The following is a 19,669-nucleotide window of genomic DNA, read 5'->3' on the forward strand; positions in this document are numbered from 1 at the left end:
AAACACAAAATGTTTAAAATTAATGGCACTATATTTCATAATACCATATCTTCCTGAAATATCTTTATATGGAAAAAAAATGGTAGAAGGTAGAATCATCACAAAAACTGCAGAAGACCTACTGGAACCCACATGGTGACAAGATTCTCAAAAAAATCAGTCAAGTTCGGTGAAGGAAAAATTATGGTTTGGGGTTACATTCAGTATGAGGGCGTGCGTGAGATCTGCAGAGTGGATGATCAACATCAACAGCCTGAGGTATGAAGACATTTGTGCTGCCCGTTACATTACAAACCACAGCAGAGGGCAAATACTTCAGCAGGATAGCGCTCCTCATACTTCAACCTCCACATCAAAGCTCCTGAAAGCACAGAAGCTTAAGAAGTTACAGGATTGGCCAGCCCAGTCACCAGGTATGAACATTATTAAGCATGTCTGGGGTAAGATGAAGGAGGAGGCATTGAAGATGAATCCAAAGACTCTTGATGAGCTCTGGAAGTCCTGCAGGAACGCTTTCTTCACCATTCCAGATGACTTTATTAATCAGTGATTTGAGTCATTGCAGAGATGTATGGATGCAGTCCTCCAAGCTCATGATGGAGTCAGACACAATATTCATTCTGTCTCCACTGCAGCAGGACTTTATATTCTATACTGGACATTATTTCTGCTCAGTGACGAGACTTTTGTCTAAGCAAAGTCAGACCTTACTGTCCTAATTAAATTATTAAAAATCAAGGCATCATCATATCATCATATTTTATTATTTTGGTAAAATAAGCGCAATCTAGAGGCCTTTGCCTTTCATATAAGCCACTTCTGATACCAAATGATCAACTAGAATCATTCAAAACTATTGAATATATGTGCAATATTTAAAGCAAGTATGTCAATAAAAGTAATCCTTTACTTTTTCAATAAGAAAGATTACAGTAGCTAGTTAATTTGTAAATAATTACACCAACATGCTTTATAAATTAACACATACATGCAAAGGAATAAATCTACTTAAACCCTAAGACTCCTGAACCAGCTAATGAAGGTAGACAGCTGGAGGTGTGCTTTATTTTTATTATGATTATTTATTTATACACCGGTTGGACTGAGGCTCTTCAGGATCCAACATGGCCGCTCCTGACACGCTGACAGGACAACAAAAGAGACCAACTGGGAGCAAGCGGAATCAGTTTCAGCAGTGAAAGACTCAAACACTGAAGTCTCAAAATACTACATGACATTTTAAAAAGGTCTAAGTCTAAATAAAGTCTACCAAGCAGAGGATTCTGGTCCAAGCGGGCAGCAAAAGGAAGAAAAAGAAAAAAAAATACACTTCCACAACACGCACCCACAAAATATTAATATCAATTTACACAAATACAGCCAACCACCCTTGTTTTATTCATATTTACGTTTTATATTTGGCTATGAATATTTCATATGAGTTAAAATGTATAGTTTTCACATATTTAATTGTTTGTATTATTATTTAGTATTAGTTGAAGTATAAAATATGAATAAATACCATTATAAATAGTTTTAATGAACTAACCAAGCAACGTTGTAATGCTCAAATGTATCCAGGAGGTGGCAGAATAACCAACTAATTACCTAAAACAGCCAAACCACATTAAGCAGGTCTCCTCCGTCGATTTGAGTCACATTAACAAGGTTAAAATTCAAGTTACACTCAAATTTCCATAACAATGTCATGAATATAAGAAACCCCTTAAAATTGAATACATTTGACTCACAGCTGAATAAACTTACTTGCTAGTCACAATGTCTTCTCCATGTGCTGCTCCTGCTAAAATAAAGCATAAACAAACCGTGAATATTGCGTATTAACTTCATTTGCTGGCTCTGTTTGTGGGTCTTTTTTATGGTAACAACGGAAAATAAACAATCTTCGTGGACTCTTCACGCTATGTAGGCTAGTTCTGGTCGTTTTAGCCGGAAAAATGGAAGCGTTTTTGCGCACTTCTGAGAGAAAAGCCTTCTTATGTCGCTCTAGATGGAAAAAATAAGACAAGCAATGAACAACGATTAATATAATTATCGTATTTTAAACTATAGCCTTAAACAAACATATCTATATCGTCTCGATACTTTATAATCATCATAGGGGAGAACGGGGTAATGTGAGACACCCCCTGTATCTAGTCAACGGATTTTATATACCACTTTATAACAATTTTGTTTTTCAAGCACCTTCCATTTCCCCACTACCATTAGGACAGGAATTCCTGGTGCTGTGGAAAGCATTTTTTATTTTTAATTTTTTTTTACAAAAATGTGTTTTTTGCATGTAAAAATATTTTTTTTGTTGCCGTCAACTTAATAAACTGTTATGCCAAAGCAAATTGATTCAAGTAGAAAAACTTCATATTTTTATGTTGTTTTCAGTACTTTATCTTTATGTGCATTTTGAGAGCATTTTTAAGTGCCATTTCTCAAAATCCAACTTGAAAAGGGGATGGTCCAGGACACTCAGGTATAATGTTTACATAACACTTCATTAATAGTTATGTTTACGATACTGTTACATGAATAAAATTTTAGTCATTCTTTAACAAACAGATGTGAAAAATAGAAGTCTATATTCAATTGTGAACATTAATTAACATTAAATATATATATTTCTTCTCTTTGTTGTCAAATAACAGAACAAGTAATTTATTAAGCAAAACAGGAATCAGTCCGACATGCCACCCTTTTATTAATCTCAGCATCACATTACTTCGGTAAGTTATTTGAAGTGTAAATGGCGTTTGATAAAGTAGATCTGCAGATTTTAATGGATATACACTATAATATCTCGTGTTTCTTGTGTATACAAGCTCTTATTGCCAATAACTGACATTTGAAGTGCAAAATAAAAGCCGAGACAACTCTTACCTGTGAATGTATTTAAATCGACCCTGATTTAAAAAAACGAATCTCTGGCTCACCAAACGAACAGTATGATTCATCAAACAGAAAACATTTACGAGCCAAACAAAGATCTCCTGAAAAATCGTTTTATTTTGCTCCTAAAACACCCGTGAAGGAACTAAACAACCTCGTGCTAGTGCATTTTTCAACTCAAAGAAAAACTGAGCAAAACTGACCAATGACGTAACAGCTGACTTTTAGAATGTTGGAACGCGTTCGAATTCTGGGGAGACATTCCTCTTACAATCCAACATTCGCCATTGCTTTATTTGACGAGTTTCTAGCAAGTTGTACATAGTTTGCTTCGTATAATTTGCTTTTCTTATATTGTCAATTGATAGCATACGGTTTATTAAGGCTCACTCTGATAAACGAGCTTTACTTACAGTAAATTTCAGTATTTATTGTAGGTTTATTTACCATTTCTCATATTTAAGTGTACGGAAATTAATCTATCATGTTATTTACCGTACTCGGAGTAATTGCTCTCTACCTGAGAGAAAGAAACATCAACTCCACCGTCTCAGGTCAAGAAGAAAGATTCGACCGTCAGGAAGGATTGGTCACGGCACCCCCCGTGACCAACAGTGATGGTAAATAATGTTGTGTGTTATAAGAACATGTAGCTCATTTTGTATACTGGAGTCTGGGTAGGGCTCTACACTTAATTTACCTTACTGTCAATATCATTTACAAAAGTGAATAAGGTTTTTGGTAATAATATATGTACATAACACATAACAAATAATATCAAAACTATCAGTTATCAAATAACCCCCCCCCCCTCCCCCCAGCAGATTATTTAACTTGTTTTAAGGAAAACTCCGTTCATTTTGACATATTTCTGAAAACAAGACAATATTTTTACTTGTCAAGAAAATGCTTCTTGATTTAATTTTTTTATATTTGCACCAGAAACAAGACAAAAACTAAGTAAAGTATTTTTGCTTTGCATAAAGTTTTTCAATTATGCATTTGTAAAGACAAAATAATTTTCTCTGCTTCAAGATGGAAGGGTTAGTTCACCCAAAAATGCAAATTCTGTAACTAAGTACTCACCCTCACGTCACTCCAAACCCGAGACCTTCCTCCATCTTCTGAACACAAATGAAGATGTTTCAGATGAACTCTGAGCGCTCTCTCGTCCTGCATATCCGCTTGTTAAGTGGTTACGTATGTAATACTGTTTCCGGGTCCAAGCCGCCGTTCATTTAGTTTTATATATAAAATATATAAAAACATTTGAGTTGAGAAATTATTCGTTTATGATCTCTTTTTATTCATATCACACATTAAAGTTAATTTTACAAAGTCAGTGTACACAACAATCTCTAGGCCAAAATTTGTACAATTTATAAAAAAATGAATCACTTTCTGGCCATTGGTTAATAGGCATGGACAAATATATTGCCATCGTGATTTTCGAAAGTATTAAATCGCTTTGTAAACGTTTATTACCATTTCATGAGTCTCCCCATTCAGTTGAATAGAGCGATTGGACCCGGAAGCCGCTTCGCGTGACGTCACACTTAACAAGCGGATACAGCAAGGTTCCTGACTTGCTCAAAGTACATAAGAATACCACAAAAGCATCCTCAAACAGACCATATGCCTACAGTGGTTCAGTCTGTACATTATCAAGCTACAATAATACTTTTGTGTAAACAAATTTATCCAACAGTTTATTCTCTTCAGTGTTGGTATATTACATGCACCCCTGGATGCCTGTGCATGGCTTCCCCTGTTTTTTTTGGTACTTTCTGGCCTTTGAATGAGTCTGGACCCTTGCTATCTATGGAGGATGAAGGAGCTTTAAGATTTCACCTAAAACATCTTAATTTGTGTTATTAAAAGGAACAGAAATATTGTCTACTGCCATACAAAATTAATAAATAAAATATGAAAACCCCCAATGTGATTTGAGTTCGACACCCCTGTTAGATCCCTTGTCTCTACTTGTAATTTGCTGTCTTCTACTGGCATCTTAAAAGCACTAAATCCTTTAGGAATACGTCCTAACACACAATGCAGTGGCTTTCAATGGTGATGTTTAATGTTTTAATGGTATTTGTAGTGGAAAACAGGAAATCTTTTCTCATAGGTTTTAGTTGTTTTTGCCAAGCTCAAGGTTACTTTATTTATTGTTATATGATACAAAATATATCAGCTATAAGGTCATATTGACATGCATTTATACAAAACAAATCATTAATTGCAAAGTGAAATTGATTTGAACAGTAATTTCATCATGTGACATTTTTTATTTAATGGCATAATAGGCCGACCTAATTTAATATCTGAAAGAAAGATCTCAATATCTAGATGTCTAATATCCAGTATCTAACTATGAACTTGACAATAAATAATTGGATGACCTGATTATACATTCAGCAAATTAATTAAAATCACTATGTTAGTCACAGCAAAAACATCCCTGCATGTGTACACACTAACCAACAACTAAAAGTAGAAAGAAATAACCTTAAAAGTCACGTCATAATTGACAGCGTTTTCTTCATACCAATAATAAACACTGGATAAATATTATTCAAGTAAAACTAAAATCTTTTGTTTCATGTTATTCCTTCCTTTAGGTCGAGAAATCGGTGACTGGTGTGAAGATTCATCTTTGCATCTGGAGGAACAGATCAATGTTCAGACTGAGGAACCGTCACTGGAGGAACCTGTTGATGATCAGAGTGAAGAACCATCACTGGTAGAGCCTGTCAGTGTTCACGGTGAAGAACCATCACTGGTAGAGCCTGTCAGTGTTCACGGTGAAGAACCATCACTGGTAGAGCCTGACAGTGTTCACGGTGAAGAATTAACACTGGTAGAGCCTGACAGTGTTCACGGTGAAGAATTAACACTGGTAGAGCCTGACAGTGTTCACGGTGAAGAACCATCACTGGTAGAGCCTGACAGTGTTCACGGTGAAGAACCATCACTGGTCGAGCCTGTCGATGGTCACAGTGAGGACTTAGCCAGCTTCTCCAGCAGTGATGATGTTCCTCCAAACATTTTCTACGCTGAGTCCAGCAGTAGTGATGACCTCCCTCAAGAGTTTTACTCAGCCGGATACAACTGTAGTAGTGAGCTCACAGCCAGCTCCTACAGCAGCTTCTTCTCTGCTGAGTCCGGCTGTGGTGATGACCACTCGACAGATTTTCTGTCGGCTGAGTCCGGCTGTGGTGATGACCACTCGACAGATTTTCTGTCGGCTGAGTCCGGCTGTGGTGATGACCACTCTACAGACTTTCTGTCCGCTGAGTCCGGCTGTGGTGATGACCCCTCTACAGATTTTCTGTCCGCTGAGTCCGGCTGTGGTGATGACCCCCCTCCAAATGTGGTCTCTGCTGAGTCTGGCTGTAGTCATGATGACCCTCCAAAGGTGGTCTCTGCAAAGCCCGGCTGTAGTCATGATGACCCTCCAAAGGTGGTCCCTGCTCAGCCCGGCTGTAGTTATCACCCCCCAACAAAAGTGGTCCCTGCTCAGCCCGGCTGTAGTCATCACCCCCCAACAAAAGTGGTCCCTGCTCAGCCCGGCTGTAGTCATCACCCCCCAACAAAAGTGGTCCCTGCTAAGCCCGGCTGTAGTCATCACCCCCCAACAAAAGTTGTCCCTGCTAAGCCCGGCTGTAAAGCTGTCGCTAAAGGTGCAACCTGTCAGACGAAGGGCGCTGTTCGACATCAGCCAAAACAGCTGAAGTTCAGAAACACAGAAATCATGGGTAAGTTTACAGCCCAGTCACTCAACACACATGCCTATTTTAATAGTGTTTTCATGACTTTTATGCTTTAAACTGGCTTTAATACACATTTTGTTCAGGGGTAGCTGATAACTAAGATAGAAATATATATACAGTTGAAGTCAGAATTATTCGCCCCCCTTTAAATTATTTTTTCTTGTTTAAATATTTCCCAAATGATGTTTAACAGAGCATGGAAATTTTCACAGTATGTCTGATAATATTTTTTCTTCTGGAAAAAGTCTTATTTGTTTTATTTCGGCTAGAACAAAAGCAGTTTTTAATTTTTTAAAAGCCATTTTAGGGACAAAATTATTAGCCCCTTTAAGCTATATATTTTTTCCATAGTCTACAGAACAAACCATCATTATACAATAACTTGCCTAATTACCCTAACCTGCCTAGTTAACCTAATTAACCTAGTAAAACAATAAATGTCACTTTAAGCTGTATAGAAGTGTCTTTAATATGCCTAGTCAAATTTTTTTAGTGTCATCATGACAAAGATAAAATAAATCAGTTATTAGAGATGAGTTATTAAAACTATTATGTTTAGAAATGTGCTGAAAAAATCTGCTCTCCGTTAAACAGAAATTGGGGGAAAAATAAACAGAGGGGCTAATAATTCAAGGGGGCTAATAATTTTGACTTCAACTGTATAAATATATATAAATCAATCATAAACATCATAATCATATAGGGAAGACAGAATAAAAAGGTTCAGATGATGGGGTTATATCTGCTGTGGTGACCCCTGATGGAGCAGGTAGTTTTAGATGAAGGCAGCACTGTCACTAATTTCCACATTTGATTAACTTCTCTTCTTTGTCTTTTCACAGAGATCAACTTCAAGATCTATGAAATTAGCGCTAAGCTGGGCAAAGGAGCCTTTGGAACCGTTTACGCTGGGACCCGTTTAGGAGATAACCTTCCGGTGGCAGTAAAAATTGCTGACTTCAAGGATAAGGAATTCATCCAAGTTGTAAGTAGTCTGCGCTCTTTGCTCTGATTAACTCATCATATTAAAGGTGCTGTATGGAAGTTTTTGACTCTTCTAAAGCACAAAAATACCATAATATGTTTGCAGATATTTTAGAAACATGCCAAGTAAACAAAAGCCAGTTATTCTCCTTTAAAAAGAAATGTGTCTGTCTTTGTTTTGATCTCTATAATCTGCCCACTGCTTTTTATGATAGATGTGGCCGACAGCTTTAACAGGAAATAACTTTCCCATCAAATGATCTGAACAACTTTCTTTCTTCTAGGATGATTTTCTCCAGCCACTTCCATCGGAGATCGCTCTGCACTATCTTGCCACCAAAGGCCCCAAGGCTAAACAAATTGTTAAGCTTCTGGACTGGAAAGTGGAGGCTGATCGTTACTTTCTAGTCCTAGAGCGGCCCGTACCCTGTGTGAACTTAAGGCAATTTCTATGTAAATTAGACGGTAGAATCGAAGAGAAGATATTATGGAAAATCATGTTGCACACAACAATTGCAGCTGACATCTGCTGCAAACGTGGAGTGCTTCACCGCGATATCAAGGCTGAGAATTTGCTGATTAACCTGCGGACCCATCAAGTCAAACTGACTGACTTTGGGTGTGGTGAACGCTTTACTAGGAGCTGTTACAAAGAGTACAGCGGTAAGTGAATCCTTCAAAGCTCTAAGGAGCTCTTGTGATGGGGCAAGGGTCATTCACATGAGACTCTTGAAACATCTGCTGTTGTTTATCTATACCAGGGGTGCCAAAGCTCAGTCCTAGAGGGCCGGTGGCCTACGGAGTTTAGCTCCAACTTGCTTCAACACACCTGACAGTAAATGTCTAGTATACTTAGAGCTTGATTAGCTCGTTCAGTTGTGTCTAACTGAGGCTGGAGCTGAACTCTGCAGGACACAGCTCCTCCAGAACTGGGTTTGGGCAGCCCTGATCTGCACTGTTGTTTACATTTTTGCATGGAAATTTAGATGATGTGCTAATGGAAACAAAATCTCTTTCTTTCAGGCACACCACAGTTCGTCCCTCCCGAGTTTAATAGCACTGGCTTATACTACGGGGAGCCAGCGACAGTGTGGTCACTCGGGATTCTTCAGTATTTTCTAATGTTCAAAAAATATCCAGACTACCATGACCTCCAAAACTTGACCTTCACAAATTTAGAGCAATATGGATGGTCAAAAGGTGAGATCTTCACTTCAGCTAAAGATGGCTGTGTAGGACAATTTGAATGTCAATGAAAAGTTTACGATTTAAGGCAATAATTACATGCATCTCTTCCTTTTTTTCTACACAGAATGCCGTGAATTCATTATCTGTTGTCTGCAGACTAACTATAATCTTCGGCCTAAGCTGGAAACACTCCGTATCCATGACTGGTTTAAGGTAATGAATACATTTTGAGGATTTTGTCAATCAAGTTAATCTGTCATGAGCTGAGTTTCCATCCTAATGTGAAGCACACCTTTTCAATGTTCACTATATATATATATATATATATATATATATATATATATATATATATATATATATATATATATTTATATATATATATATATATATATATATATATATATATATATATATATATATTTATATATATATATATATATATATATATATATATATATATATATATATATATATATATATATTTATATTGTAATTATAAATGTGGATTATGTGCAAATGATATACATTAAGTTGGTCGAGCAGCTGAACTGTGGAATTGGTAAACGCATAACCAACAGTATACAAGGGAAGTATAATCGAGAAATATTCGCTACATCAAAGTTAATTTGACGAATGCATTTCTATCATGAACCCTTTTTCAAAAGAGTCCAAAATGACCTCAAGTGAGCATAAAAACGTCTTGGGAATTAAGGAATTTTTATTTGAAACCTGTTTCTCATGTGATACTTAAAAAGGTGCATTAACACAGGCTGATGGAAACCCAGCTATTGTCAGACAACAGTCTTGTGTTTTTAAATGTCCTTGATATTTATGGCTTTTCTTTTTATTATATGTTGTTTGTTGAATGCATTAAAGCTGTAAACCTGATCACTGTTTTTGTTTCAGGCGGAGAACAAGCCGCAATGAGGAGAGATGTCCTTTTTTAATGGGTGGATCTAGCCAGTCCATACGTGCCACCATAGTCCTTTAGCTAAACATAACTTCATCCATTACAACCTTAGAGAGAGCAAGCTGAACATAATTTGGTTCTGCATTGTTAAATCTCTCCTATTTTTCAACATTTACACTGGCTCTAATTAAAGAAAAAAAAAAAAAGATAAAGCACTTAACAGTTTAGACATTTATATAGTGTACACATCCCTTCCTTTAATATCAGATTTTGCTTTAACTCTTGCACTTCCACATGCTAAAATAAAATTAAAAAATTAAAAAAATATATATATTTCAGTCGTTCCCAGTCCAGGTCCACATATTTTGGGTGTCTCTCTCTAAAATATGTCATTCAAGCCAGAGGAGAGAGACTCCTGACCAATGGTTACTGGGATCAACTGATATATATACAGGGTTTGCAATGAACATTATCACTCACCAGCCAATTTGACCATAAAACTAGAAAAAAAAAAAAAAAAAAAAAAAAAATATATATATATATATATATATATATATATATATATATATATATATATATATATATATATATATATATATTTATAAAAGTAAAAAAAAATATTATTAAATTAAAACTGTAATTATTTTTATAAAAATAAAATAAAACAATAAAAAGCAAACATCATTAATAAAACAATAAAAACTACCCATATTGAAGTAGAAATTTATAACTGGCCATGTTATTGACCAATCAGAAATTCCTCTTCTAAAAAAAAAAAAAAAAAGTAAGTTATGTAATTCATTACTCATCCTCATGTTCATCTTCAGAACCATTTTTACAATTTTTATCTTTATCTTAGAGCTCCCTTATCCAGACTCAAAGTCTACAAAAAACTCCTCAAAACAGATCATATGCCTTCACATAAAACAAACATTTCTATTCACAGTTTCTTCTCCTCAGTGTGATTATAGGGCACGCGTTCACAAGCACTGTGCAGTGACATATACCCCACGGGATGCCTGCGCGACTTCCTCTCTGACTTCCTCTCTTAAAAAAATACCCAGGCACATCCAAGGTTATATGTCAGAGGCGCGACACGTGAACGCGTGCCCTATACTGACACTGAGGGAAGAAACTGTTGAATAGTTAATGTTGTTTTATGTGCACATAAAAGTATTCTCATAGTCAGGAATCTTGCTGTCTATGAAGGATTAAGGAGCTCTCAGATTTGACTCAAATATCTTCATTATGTTCATTCAGATATCTTCATTTGAGTTCTGAAGAGAATTAAAGTTACTCCGTTTAGTATTTGCTTTAATATCGTCCTCATATACAACCTTCTTCAGTCTAATGTTTTGCTAATGTGGTATATGATTTCTAGTTGGAGGACATTATTGACTAGTGATTTTGTGTGTAGTTGTAGTTTATGGTGAGTGATAATCCAAACCCTGTATATATAGGTGGCGAAGTCCGTTCCTCCACGTGGTGCCACTGGAAACTGCCCATCTTGAAGGTGGTGCTGAGCTGAACACGGACAAAAACTGACATTAGTCTGGGGCGACAAACCTCACGACTGATGACAATTACCAATTTGTGTACTAAAGTTTGAAATAAAGTCACATTTGTCAAAAATAAGTATTTCTTCTATTTTTTAAAGGCTGATTACTGCTGATTACTGTGCATTTCAAATCATTCAGGAACAAAAACTGGCAACGTTTGTAGATTTAACATTAACATAAGATTAGCTGGATTGAACGTCACTGAGCTGAATGTGTTTGATGTAAAAGCGTACATGTGATGGAATTTCTAGCACTAATGCAGTGTCAAAATGCTTCCCTTCCAGCCGCAACCCAGCACTATGCTGGGAAACACCCATACACTCTCTCATTCACACACACACACAGACGATTATTCAACACGGCCAATTTAGTTTATTCAGTTCACTTATACTGCTAGTGTCTGCCTGTCTGGACTGTGGAGGAAACTGGAGAAAACCCACACAAACATGAGGAAAACATGCAAACTCCACAAAGAAATGCCAACTGGTTCAGCCGGCAGCTTCTTGCTGTGAGGTGACAGTGCTAACCACTGAGCCCTGGTCTGTTTGACAAGGACTTCATCCTCCAACAATAGAGTGGAGGAACTATGACGTCAATTTGTATGCAAAAACCCGGAGGCGAGTTAGCATTTTAGCAGTTCCGGTTCCCTCGTCTCAAAGTCAATGAGTTTTTCACAAAAACTGCCTTCTTTCATCTGAGAAATATCGCTAAATTACGAAATATGCTATCCATCTCAGATGCAGAAAAGCTAGTCCATGCTTTTATGACTTCGAGACTGGATTACTGTAATGCTCTATTTGCTGGCTGCCCAGCATCCTCTATTAACAAACTTCAATTGGTACAAAATGCAGCAGCTAGAGTTCTGACCAGGTCTAGAAAATATGATCATATCACCCCAATTTTATCCTCCTTACACTGGCTGCCTGTTAAGTTTCGTATTGAATTTAAAATATTACTTCTCACCTATAAAGCTTTAAATAATCTAGCTCCTGTTTATCTAACCAACCTTCTGTCTCGCTACAAACCAACTCGCTCTTTACGATCTCAAAACTCAGGGCTTCTGGTAGTACCTAGAATAGCAAAATCAAGTAAAGGAGGTCGAGCCTTCTCTTTCATGGCTCCTACACTCTGGAATAGCCTTCCTGATAACGTCCGAGGCTCAGACACACTCTCCCAGTTCAAAACTAGATTAAAGACCTATCTGTTTAGTAAAGCATACACTCAATGCATCACCTAGCGGGTTCCACACAGGCTTCTGCATCTTGCTTATATACACGATGAACAGCAGCTACGCTAATTATTTTCTTTATTCTCTATTTTCACCTGGGGATACTCATCCAGAGGTCCTCAGATTATGCGGAGTCACTGATTGGATCCAAGACCAGCGACGAGATGATCCCAAGGATTCCATATCCGGGACCAGGCCATATCCTGAGCTGCTGCTGCGCTGATGGTCATGGGGAGTGGAGATCATGAGTCTGATTCCAGCGACGCTCCAGGGACAGACGAGTCTTCGCTGAGGCCATCTTCCTGCCTAAACCACGGCGAATGAAGCTCTGCACAAGACTTTTGGCCAGCAGGGAAATTAAAATGGTCGTGCCCAACTGAGTCTGGTTCTCTCAAGGTTTTTTTTCTTCACTCCCATCAGGTGAAGTTTTTTTTCCCTCTCCGCTGTCGCCACTGCCTCGCATGGTTCAGGATTGGTAGAGCTACGCATCGATGAATTTGCTCTTCAGTGTTTGAACTCTCAGTAATGATTAAATCACACTGAACTGAGCTAAACTGAACTGAACTTAAACACTAAAACCTGAACCACACTGTTCCAGTTACTGTGACCATTTATGTGAATCTGCTTTGACACAATCTACATTGTAAAAGCGCTATACAAATAAAGCTGAATTGAATTGAATTTTTTTCAATGGGGTTTCAGTAAAATCGCTTAAATAAGGTTTGTGGCTGACACGAACTCAAGATACTTTCACGTTTTGTTCTACGACATAAAACACATCAGTTACAGCACACTCTTGATGTTTTAAATCGGTTATGCTTCTTTAATAAGACGGTTGCTATCAAGTTGCTAAATGGGACTACAGGCGGTGTCGGGGACATTATACGTCATCGAGCTGATCTGGTCTGGAGCGCAGCTCGCTTGTGTTGGGCATTTGGATTTGTCTGTTATTTAGGTATTTTCATGAATAGTATTTTATAGTTTGTAGTATTTCTCTAATTGGGAATTCAGATTGTGTGTAGATAATTCCTTCACATGTAAAGGCTGTCGAGACAGATTCATTTGTTGATCTTTTATTTTAATTGAACAATATTATGAAGATAATGCTCACCAGTGCACCCTGTCTCTGTCCTGCTCTCAGTCATGCAAACGTGTGAATAAATGTGTAAAATACATGCATGTTAACTGTCATTTTCACATAATCAAGTGATTTTACGTCTTTTTTTCTTCATCTGAACACTCGGTCATAACTGCAATGTTTACACTCCTCTATAAAATGTAGAGCAGATGTGACTGTATGGGCTGCTTTTTACTGTACTTCGTGACAAAAAAGAATATTGAATGTTGCTCTGTGTCCATGATGGAACTTGCATGGCATTTGATAGACTTGTTCCTCACGCCTCATCTGTTAAGGTCATAGACTGTAAGGTAAGCGGGCTGTGTGCACGCGAGCGATACACTTATTTAAATATGTCTTATAATAATACTATGTTGGCAGATTTATACACACAGTTTTAAAACTTTTAGAACAACTGTAAAGCAAAACAAACGTAAACGATTATTGCATCATATACCGCCCCCTTTACAGCTGTACACATTTGTTGCTCTTAAAAGCGCGAAAGACCGTGTGCTTATGTGTGTGTGCTGCACGCGCACAAAGTCAGAAGCATTCGGCCGGGCAGCATTCGGTCTCATTCGCACACTGAGACGAGCAGAGGAGCGCAGACATCTAAAGTCATCTTAACGTGAGCGCTTTAATGATTAAATAGGTGTCAAAACACGGTGTTTAGTGATTATTCATATTAACCCTCATTTGTGTAATAAACAAACGAGTTGAGGATCAAAAGACACGTGAAAGAGAAACCATTAAAGAGACGCGATGTTCCTGCTGCCGCCTGTTTTTATCATTAATCAAACAACAAGGAGAAAATCCCTCACTGCTCTTGACTGGAGGATTTTTGTAGCTAAAGTGTTTTTCTTACAGTGAAGATGCTTAAAGCACAGTTTGTTTGTTTGTTTGGTGGAAAATAACTATATATACAGTTGAAGTCAGAATTATTTGCCCTCCTGAATATTAGCAGCCCTTTTCCTGCCCAATTTCTGTTTCATTTTATCTTTGCTATGATGACAGTGCATAATATTTTACTAGATATTTTTCAAAATACAAGCATTCAGATTAAAGTGCATCTCAAGGGCTTAATCAGAGTAATTAGGCAAGTCAATGTATAACAGTAGTTTCTTCTGCAGACAATCAAACAATATATTGCTTAAGGGGGCTAATAATATTGAAATATTAAATATGAAATATTAAAATGGGTTTCAAAATATTTAAACCTGCTTTTATTCTAGCTAAAATAAAACAAATAAGCCTAGAAGAAAAAATATCAGAGGAAATACTGTTAAAATTCCTTGCTCTGTTAAACATCATCTGGGAAATATTTATTTAAAATAAATTCTCAAGGGTGCTAATAATTTTGACTTCACTGATAATGGTTTTGAATAATCGTGATTACAATTATGACCAAAATAATCGTGATTATGACTTCTCCCAAAATCGAGCAGCCCTACTATTAAGTAATAAGTATTACTCTAAGATGAATAATAGTTGTAGTTTTTTTACCTGCATTGCCTCTGAAAATAAAAACAAGCGATGAAAACCCCTGAAGATGTCTACTGTGGATGTGGTATATGTGTCCAGTTTCTAATGTTCTCCTTGCGCTTGAGTCCGCTAAAAAACAGAGCAAAGACAGAAACTTTAAACAGCTCATTTGTGTCAAACATCAGAAGAATCCCAGCATCAGAAATAAACAGACCGTTATAACATCTCAGACTGCTGATTAACTGTGAATTTATATTGATTATATAAATATAGAGGTCATGCATACAAAAGAACAGATTTAGATTCCATTTCTAGAGGCTGTAATGGGCTCTATGCACGGCGGCGCGTGACGCATTTCCGGTAAAATTTAAGACCCCGAGCCTACTTCCGGCGATCGTACAGTACAGTGCTACAACAGGAGCGCTACTGATAAAAACGAGTAATGTTTTGGACAGTTGTCTTAATGTTTTATGCCATTATAGCCCACTTATATATGTCTATGTCAGCTACATAAATATGACATCTAAACGTTTAAAAGTGTCATTTCAAAGACGTGAGAACAGTACTTGTAGATACCACTGCTGTGTTCAGCAACGCACAGCGTCAGAAATTGAACTCTTACCTTAGTTTCCACACGATTCCAAAAGACAAAGTCGTACAGAAGAGGTGGGTTGTTGATATTAAACGTGAGAATTTTACAGAAACAGAAAAAAACAAGAGTGTAGCTGACAATTTCAGTCTAGAAAACTGATCGAGGCTCGAGTGCCAACCGGATGCAGACATTTAAAGAAAGGAGCTTTTATGGCAAATAATAGTTTACTTTCATTGCCTTTGAAGTAAAAAAAAAGAACATTAATATACATAAACATTTCTTAAGCTACTTTCTAAGTGCAATTTTTTAATTCAGAATAAAGACCTTTATTTTATTCACTGTACATATAAAATATAATTCACTGTATGTAATTTGAAATAAAAATTGTCAAAAAAATGTAACATTTTGAAAAAAATATTTTATTCAGATGAACAGAAAAAAATGACATTGAATCAGTTGTTTTCTTGAATCAGGTGCTTCTTCTGTAACTTGTGCATAGAGAGGTATTTGGGCTTATACGTATTAAATAAATAAATAAATCACCCATCTGTTTCATGGAACTTAACACATAATTGATCCATTCCAAACAATTGTTCATGTGACAACACACATTACACATTTCAGAGTAATGGGCTGTCTGGAAAAGCAAAGCAACCAAATGTTTGCATATCCCACTCTCAGCCACACAAGAGCAGGAGCTATTAACTAGCAGACGATGGCATGGATCTTCTGACGAATGTCCGCTCCAGGATGAAGTAACACATAAAATTTTCTAGCTCTGAATCTCATAATGTTATCTAGAAAACAGAAACAAGAATATTAATAGGTTTTTAAAGAGAGTCATTAAAGGCAGTTCACTCAAAACTGAAAATTCTATTTCCTCATCCTTCACTTGTTCCAAACCTGTTTGAGTTTCTTTCTGATGTTTAACACAAACAAAAATACTTTGAAGAAAGCTGGAAACTTGCAACCACTGATATTCATAGTAGTTCTTTTTCCTACTATGGAAGTCAATGGTTACAGGTTTTCAGCTTTCTTCAAAATATCTTCTTTTGAAAGGCATCTGCAGCAATATCATCAGATTTAACTACACAGTAAATCATTAATTTAAATTAGTTAAAAGTAGCTCCCTTTAGTCACACTTTAAAATAAGGTTTCATTAGTTTATGTATTTGCTCACTATTAAAATAACTATTTAATATTTAATAGTTAGCATTGTTAAACTAATTTACTAATGAATAAAAATCCAAAGTCATGCTTGTTAACATTAGCTATTACATTGCGAGTTAACAAGCACAATGAACAAGCATTTGTTCATTAATGTAAAAAACTAATAAATATTGCAATAGACAAATTGTTGATGTGAAATTAACTAATGACACCTTATTGTTTTGGGTCACCCTCCCATTTAATTACAATGTTACCGACTAAATAGAAAGCATGCTATCTACACTGTTACACTGCATCTGTCATCTCCACGGTTTCAGCAATAAATCTCAGCAGTGACAGTGCTATTTGTCTGTTGTGGATGGAACGGCATTGTATTATTTTATTCCTAATATATCTTGCTCAATAATCATGCTTACAAGCTAAGACAGCATCTGTGTTACTGTAATTATCCGAACTGAACAGTGGTGGTCACTTTAGAACAGTAAAAGTATGAATGGGACAGAATTTCACATGTATGCTGTCCTACTCTCAGCTGGTGAGGAGACTCCGATTTCTTCATAGATCTATCGGTAGTAATAAGCTCTCACTGAGATCTTATTCCTGCCCGGTTTTTACCTGACACTTTGAGACAGAATTACGTACACATATGATTATTTTTACTTACGTGATAAAGCTGCAGATGGACGGATCGTAAGAGTATTAACGCTGAAGTTAGCCTTCAGGCTAGCTGAACTTACCTTCATAATTGCACAGGTAGGAAGATGCATAAAACTTGAAAACCTTCTCAAGCTTTGCTCTGCGGTGTTGTAGAGCACATCCGGACAATCATTTGCACATCGTTGCCCATAATTTACTCGCAAACAGCGAGTAAATATTGACGACTCTGCCATAATACTGTTTACCTCCGCTTAAATCACCCAGACCGGAAGCTGGACCGCGGCCTTAGACAAAACGCGGAAGTAATGCGTGCATATAGCCCATTGTGTTTGCAATACCTTGCTGAATTTGAGTGTACAAACTACAGTGGCACCACCGGTATTTTGCAGCCATAAGAGGGTCACACACCAGAAGCGCCGCTTGGTGACTAGCAGTGTAGTGCCACGCATCTTAGAATTCTAAACATAGGTTTCTATCAGGGTACACACACCGGCGCCGCATGTCGGTGACTGTCCGCACCGCCCAGCCACTACTCAGGACACTGTCCATACTTCTTCTGCGCCACAGAGCGCCATCAGATTAGTTTCATTTTAAATAGCAATCGAATGTGTCCGTCTGGTGTGCGATACTTTCAACTGTTATGTGCGATGTGTCGCGGTGAGGAGCAATACTACCATAGTACCAGTAAACCGTGCAACCCTACTGGTAAGGTGTACCTAATAAAGTGGCCGGTGAGTGTATACTCTTGGTCTGCATTAAAAATTCCAGAAGTCAGAGATTAAACCATTAATTATTATTAATTTTTATGTAAACATCAAAGAACATTAAAATATATGTTTTTAATCCACATTATGATCCCTATAATGGGCGATATAGTGGCGCAGTAGATAGTGCTGTCGCCTCACAGCAAGAAGGTCGCTGGTTCGAACCTCAGCTCAGCTGGCGTTTCTGTGAGGAGTTTGCATGTTCTCCCTGCGTTCGCGTGTGTTTCCTCCGGGTGCTCTGGTTTCCCCCACAGTCCAAAAACATGCTACAGGTGAATTGGGTAGGCGTAGTGTATGAGTGTGACAGGCCGGCCAGAAGGTGTAAAAAAAAAAAAAAAGGTTATCATATGGACAAGTCTAAATGGAGGACTTGTTCCAAAGAGCCGACCCCGCAACCATACGGAACTAAGGCCAAAGAAGAAGAAGATCATGATCCCTGTAATGAATATTCAGAAACAATTCTCAACAAGCATGCAATAATCTGATCTCTACATACTTGTAGTACTTGGGTGGTTTGTTCTTCTCTCAGTCGCATCACATTCTCCATGTATATTTCCTCTGCATCCTATTAAACTAAGAACAGCAATGTTTAATATTATTATGATTTACACTCTCTTTTTTTTTATTGTTTAAACAGGGGTGTACAGAGTTATACATAAAACAGTATACAATGTAATTAATTACAAAAATTAATCGTGCACATTAAGTATTTTTTCCAGTAGTTGAGATGTCTTAATAGCTTTGGTATTACTTTGTATAGCAGTGAGGGAATCATAAAAAAGCTTTAAATCAATGAGAAATAGTTTACAATTTGGTACAGTCAGCATACATTTTGTTTTGTGGATGTGATACTTTCCAAATAAAATAAGAATTTTAGTTATTTTGTCCATTTCCTGTAATCCAGAGTTGCGATCCGTAAATAAAACCATTTGCTCAGTTATACTGATAAATTTATAAAACACTTCAAAAAGTAGTAAAGAAACTTGGGACCAAAACCGTTTTGTGTAACTGCAACTGAAAAATAAATGAAGAATGGTTTCCGGTTCCATTTTACAAAAACAACACAAGGGTGAAAAACCTTACTTATAAAATCATAGCATGGATGATATATATGTAATATTTTAAAATTAGTTTATTTTACTTTGTTAGGAATTATGTATTTTGTAATATCTGACCAGATTTTTGGGGGAAAAAAGAATGAAGGGAATGCTTGTTTGCATTTAACCATTGCAATTGGAGGAACACTTTTATCTGCAGTTAGGATATTCCTGATATAATTATTACATTTTTTATGCTTGATATGATTTACACACTCAGACATGTGCAGAGATAGACACTAGG

General features: G+C 36.9%; 1 protein-coding gene and 2 long non-coding RNA genes across 4 annotated transcripts; 1 reads left to right on the forward strand and 2 right to left on the reverse strand.

The window, feature by feature from the left end:
• Nucleotides 1-753: 753 nt before the first annotated feature.
• Nucleotides 754-10,293, forward strand: LOC147841900 (uncharacterized). 2 transcript variants are annotated; one of them, XM_087274229.2, is made up of 7 exons: nt 754-3,524; nt 5,526-6,662; nt 7,520-7,662; nt 7,946-8,324; nt 8,685-8,861; nt 8,974-9,062; nt 9,756-10,293. In XM_087274229.2, exons 1-7 carry the CDS (start codon nt 3,389-3,391, stop codon nt 9,774-9,776), a joined length of 2,082 nt encoding a protein of 693 aa, XP_087130355.1. In that variant the 5' UTR covers nt 754-3,388; the 3' UTR covers nt 9,777-10,293. The 2 variants fall into 2 exon arrangements, with proteins under 2 accessions (XP_087130355.1, XP_087130356.1); XM_087274230.1 differs by lacking the exon at nt 9,756-10,293 and having other exon boundaries at nt 8,974-9,080.
• An 882-nt stretch (nt 10,294-11,175) lies between these two features.
• Nucleotides 11,176-18,908, reverse strand: LOC147841901 (uncharacterized). Its single transcript, XR_015503036.1, has 3 exons — nt 18,825-18,908; nt 15,167-15,274; nt 11,176-11,283 (listed from the first exon to the last, which is right to left on the reverse strand). It is a non-coding gene; the product is annotated as an uncharacterized LOC147841901 (long non-coding RNA).
• Nucleotides 16,136-17,855, reverse strand: LOC147841902 (uncharacterized). The gene is made up of 2 exons (XR_015503016.2): nt 17,645-17,855; nt 16,136-16,534 (listed from the first exon to the last, which is right to left on the reverse strand). It is a non-coding gene; the product is annotated as an uncharacterized LOC147841902 (long non-coding RNA).
• Nucleotides 18,909-19,669: the final 761 nt, after the last annotated feature.

This window comes from Danio rerio, chromosome 11 (genome assembly GCF_052040795.2).
Source record: "Danio rerio strain M-AB ecotype USA chromosome 11, GRCz13ab, whole genome shotgun sequence".
Classification (NCBI taxonomy): domain Eukaryota; kingdom Metazoa; phylum Chordata; class Actinopteri; order Cypriniformes; family Danionidae; genus Danio; species Danio rerio.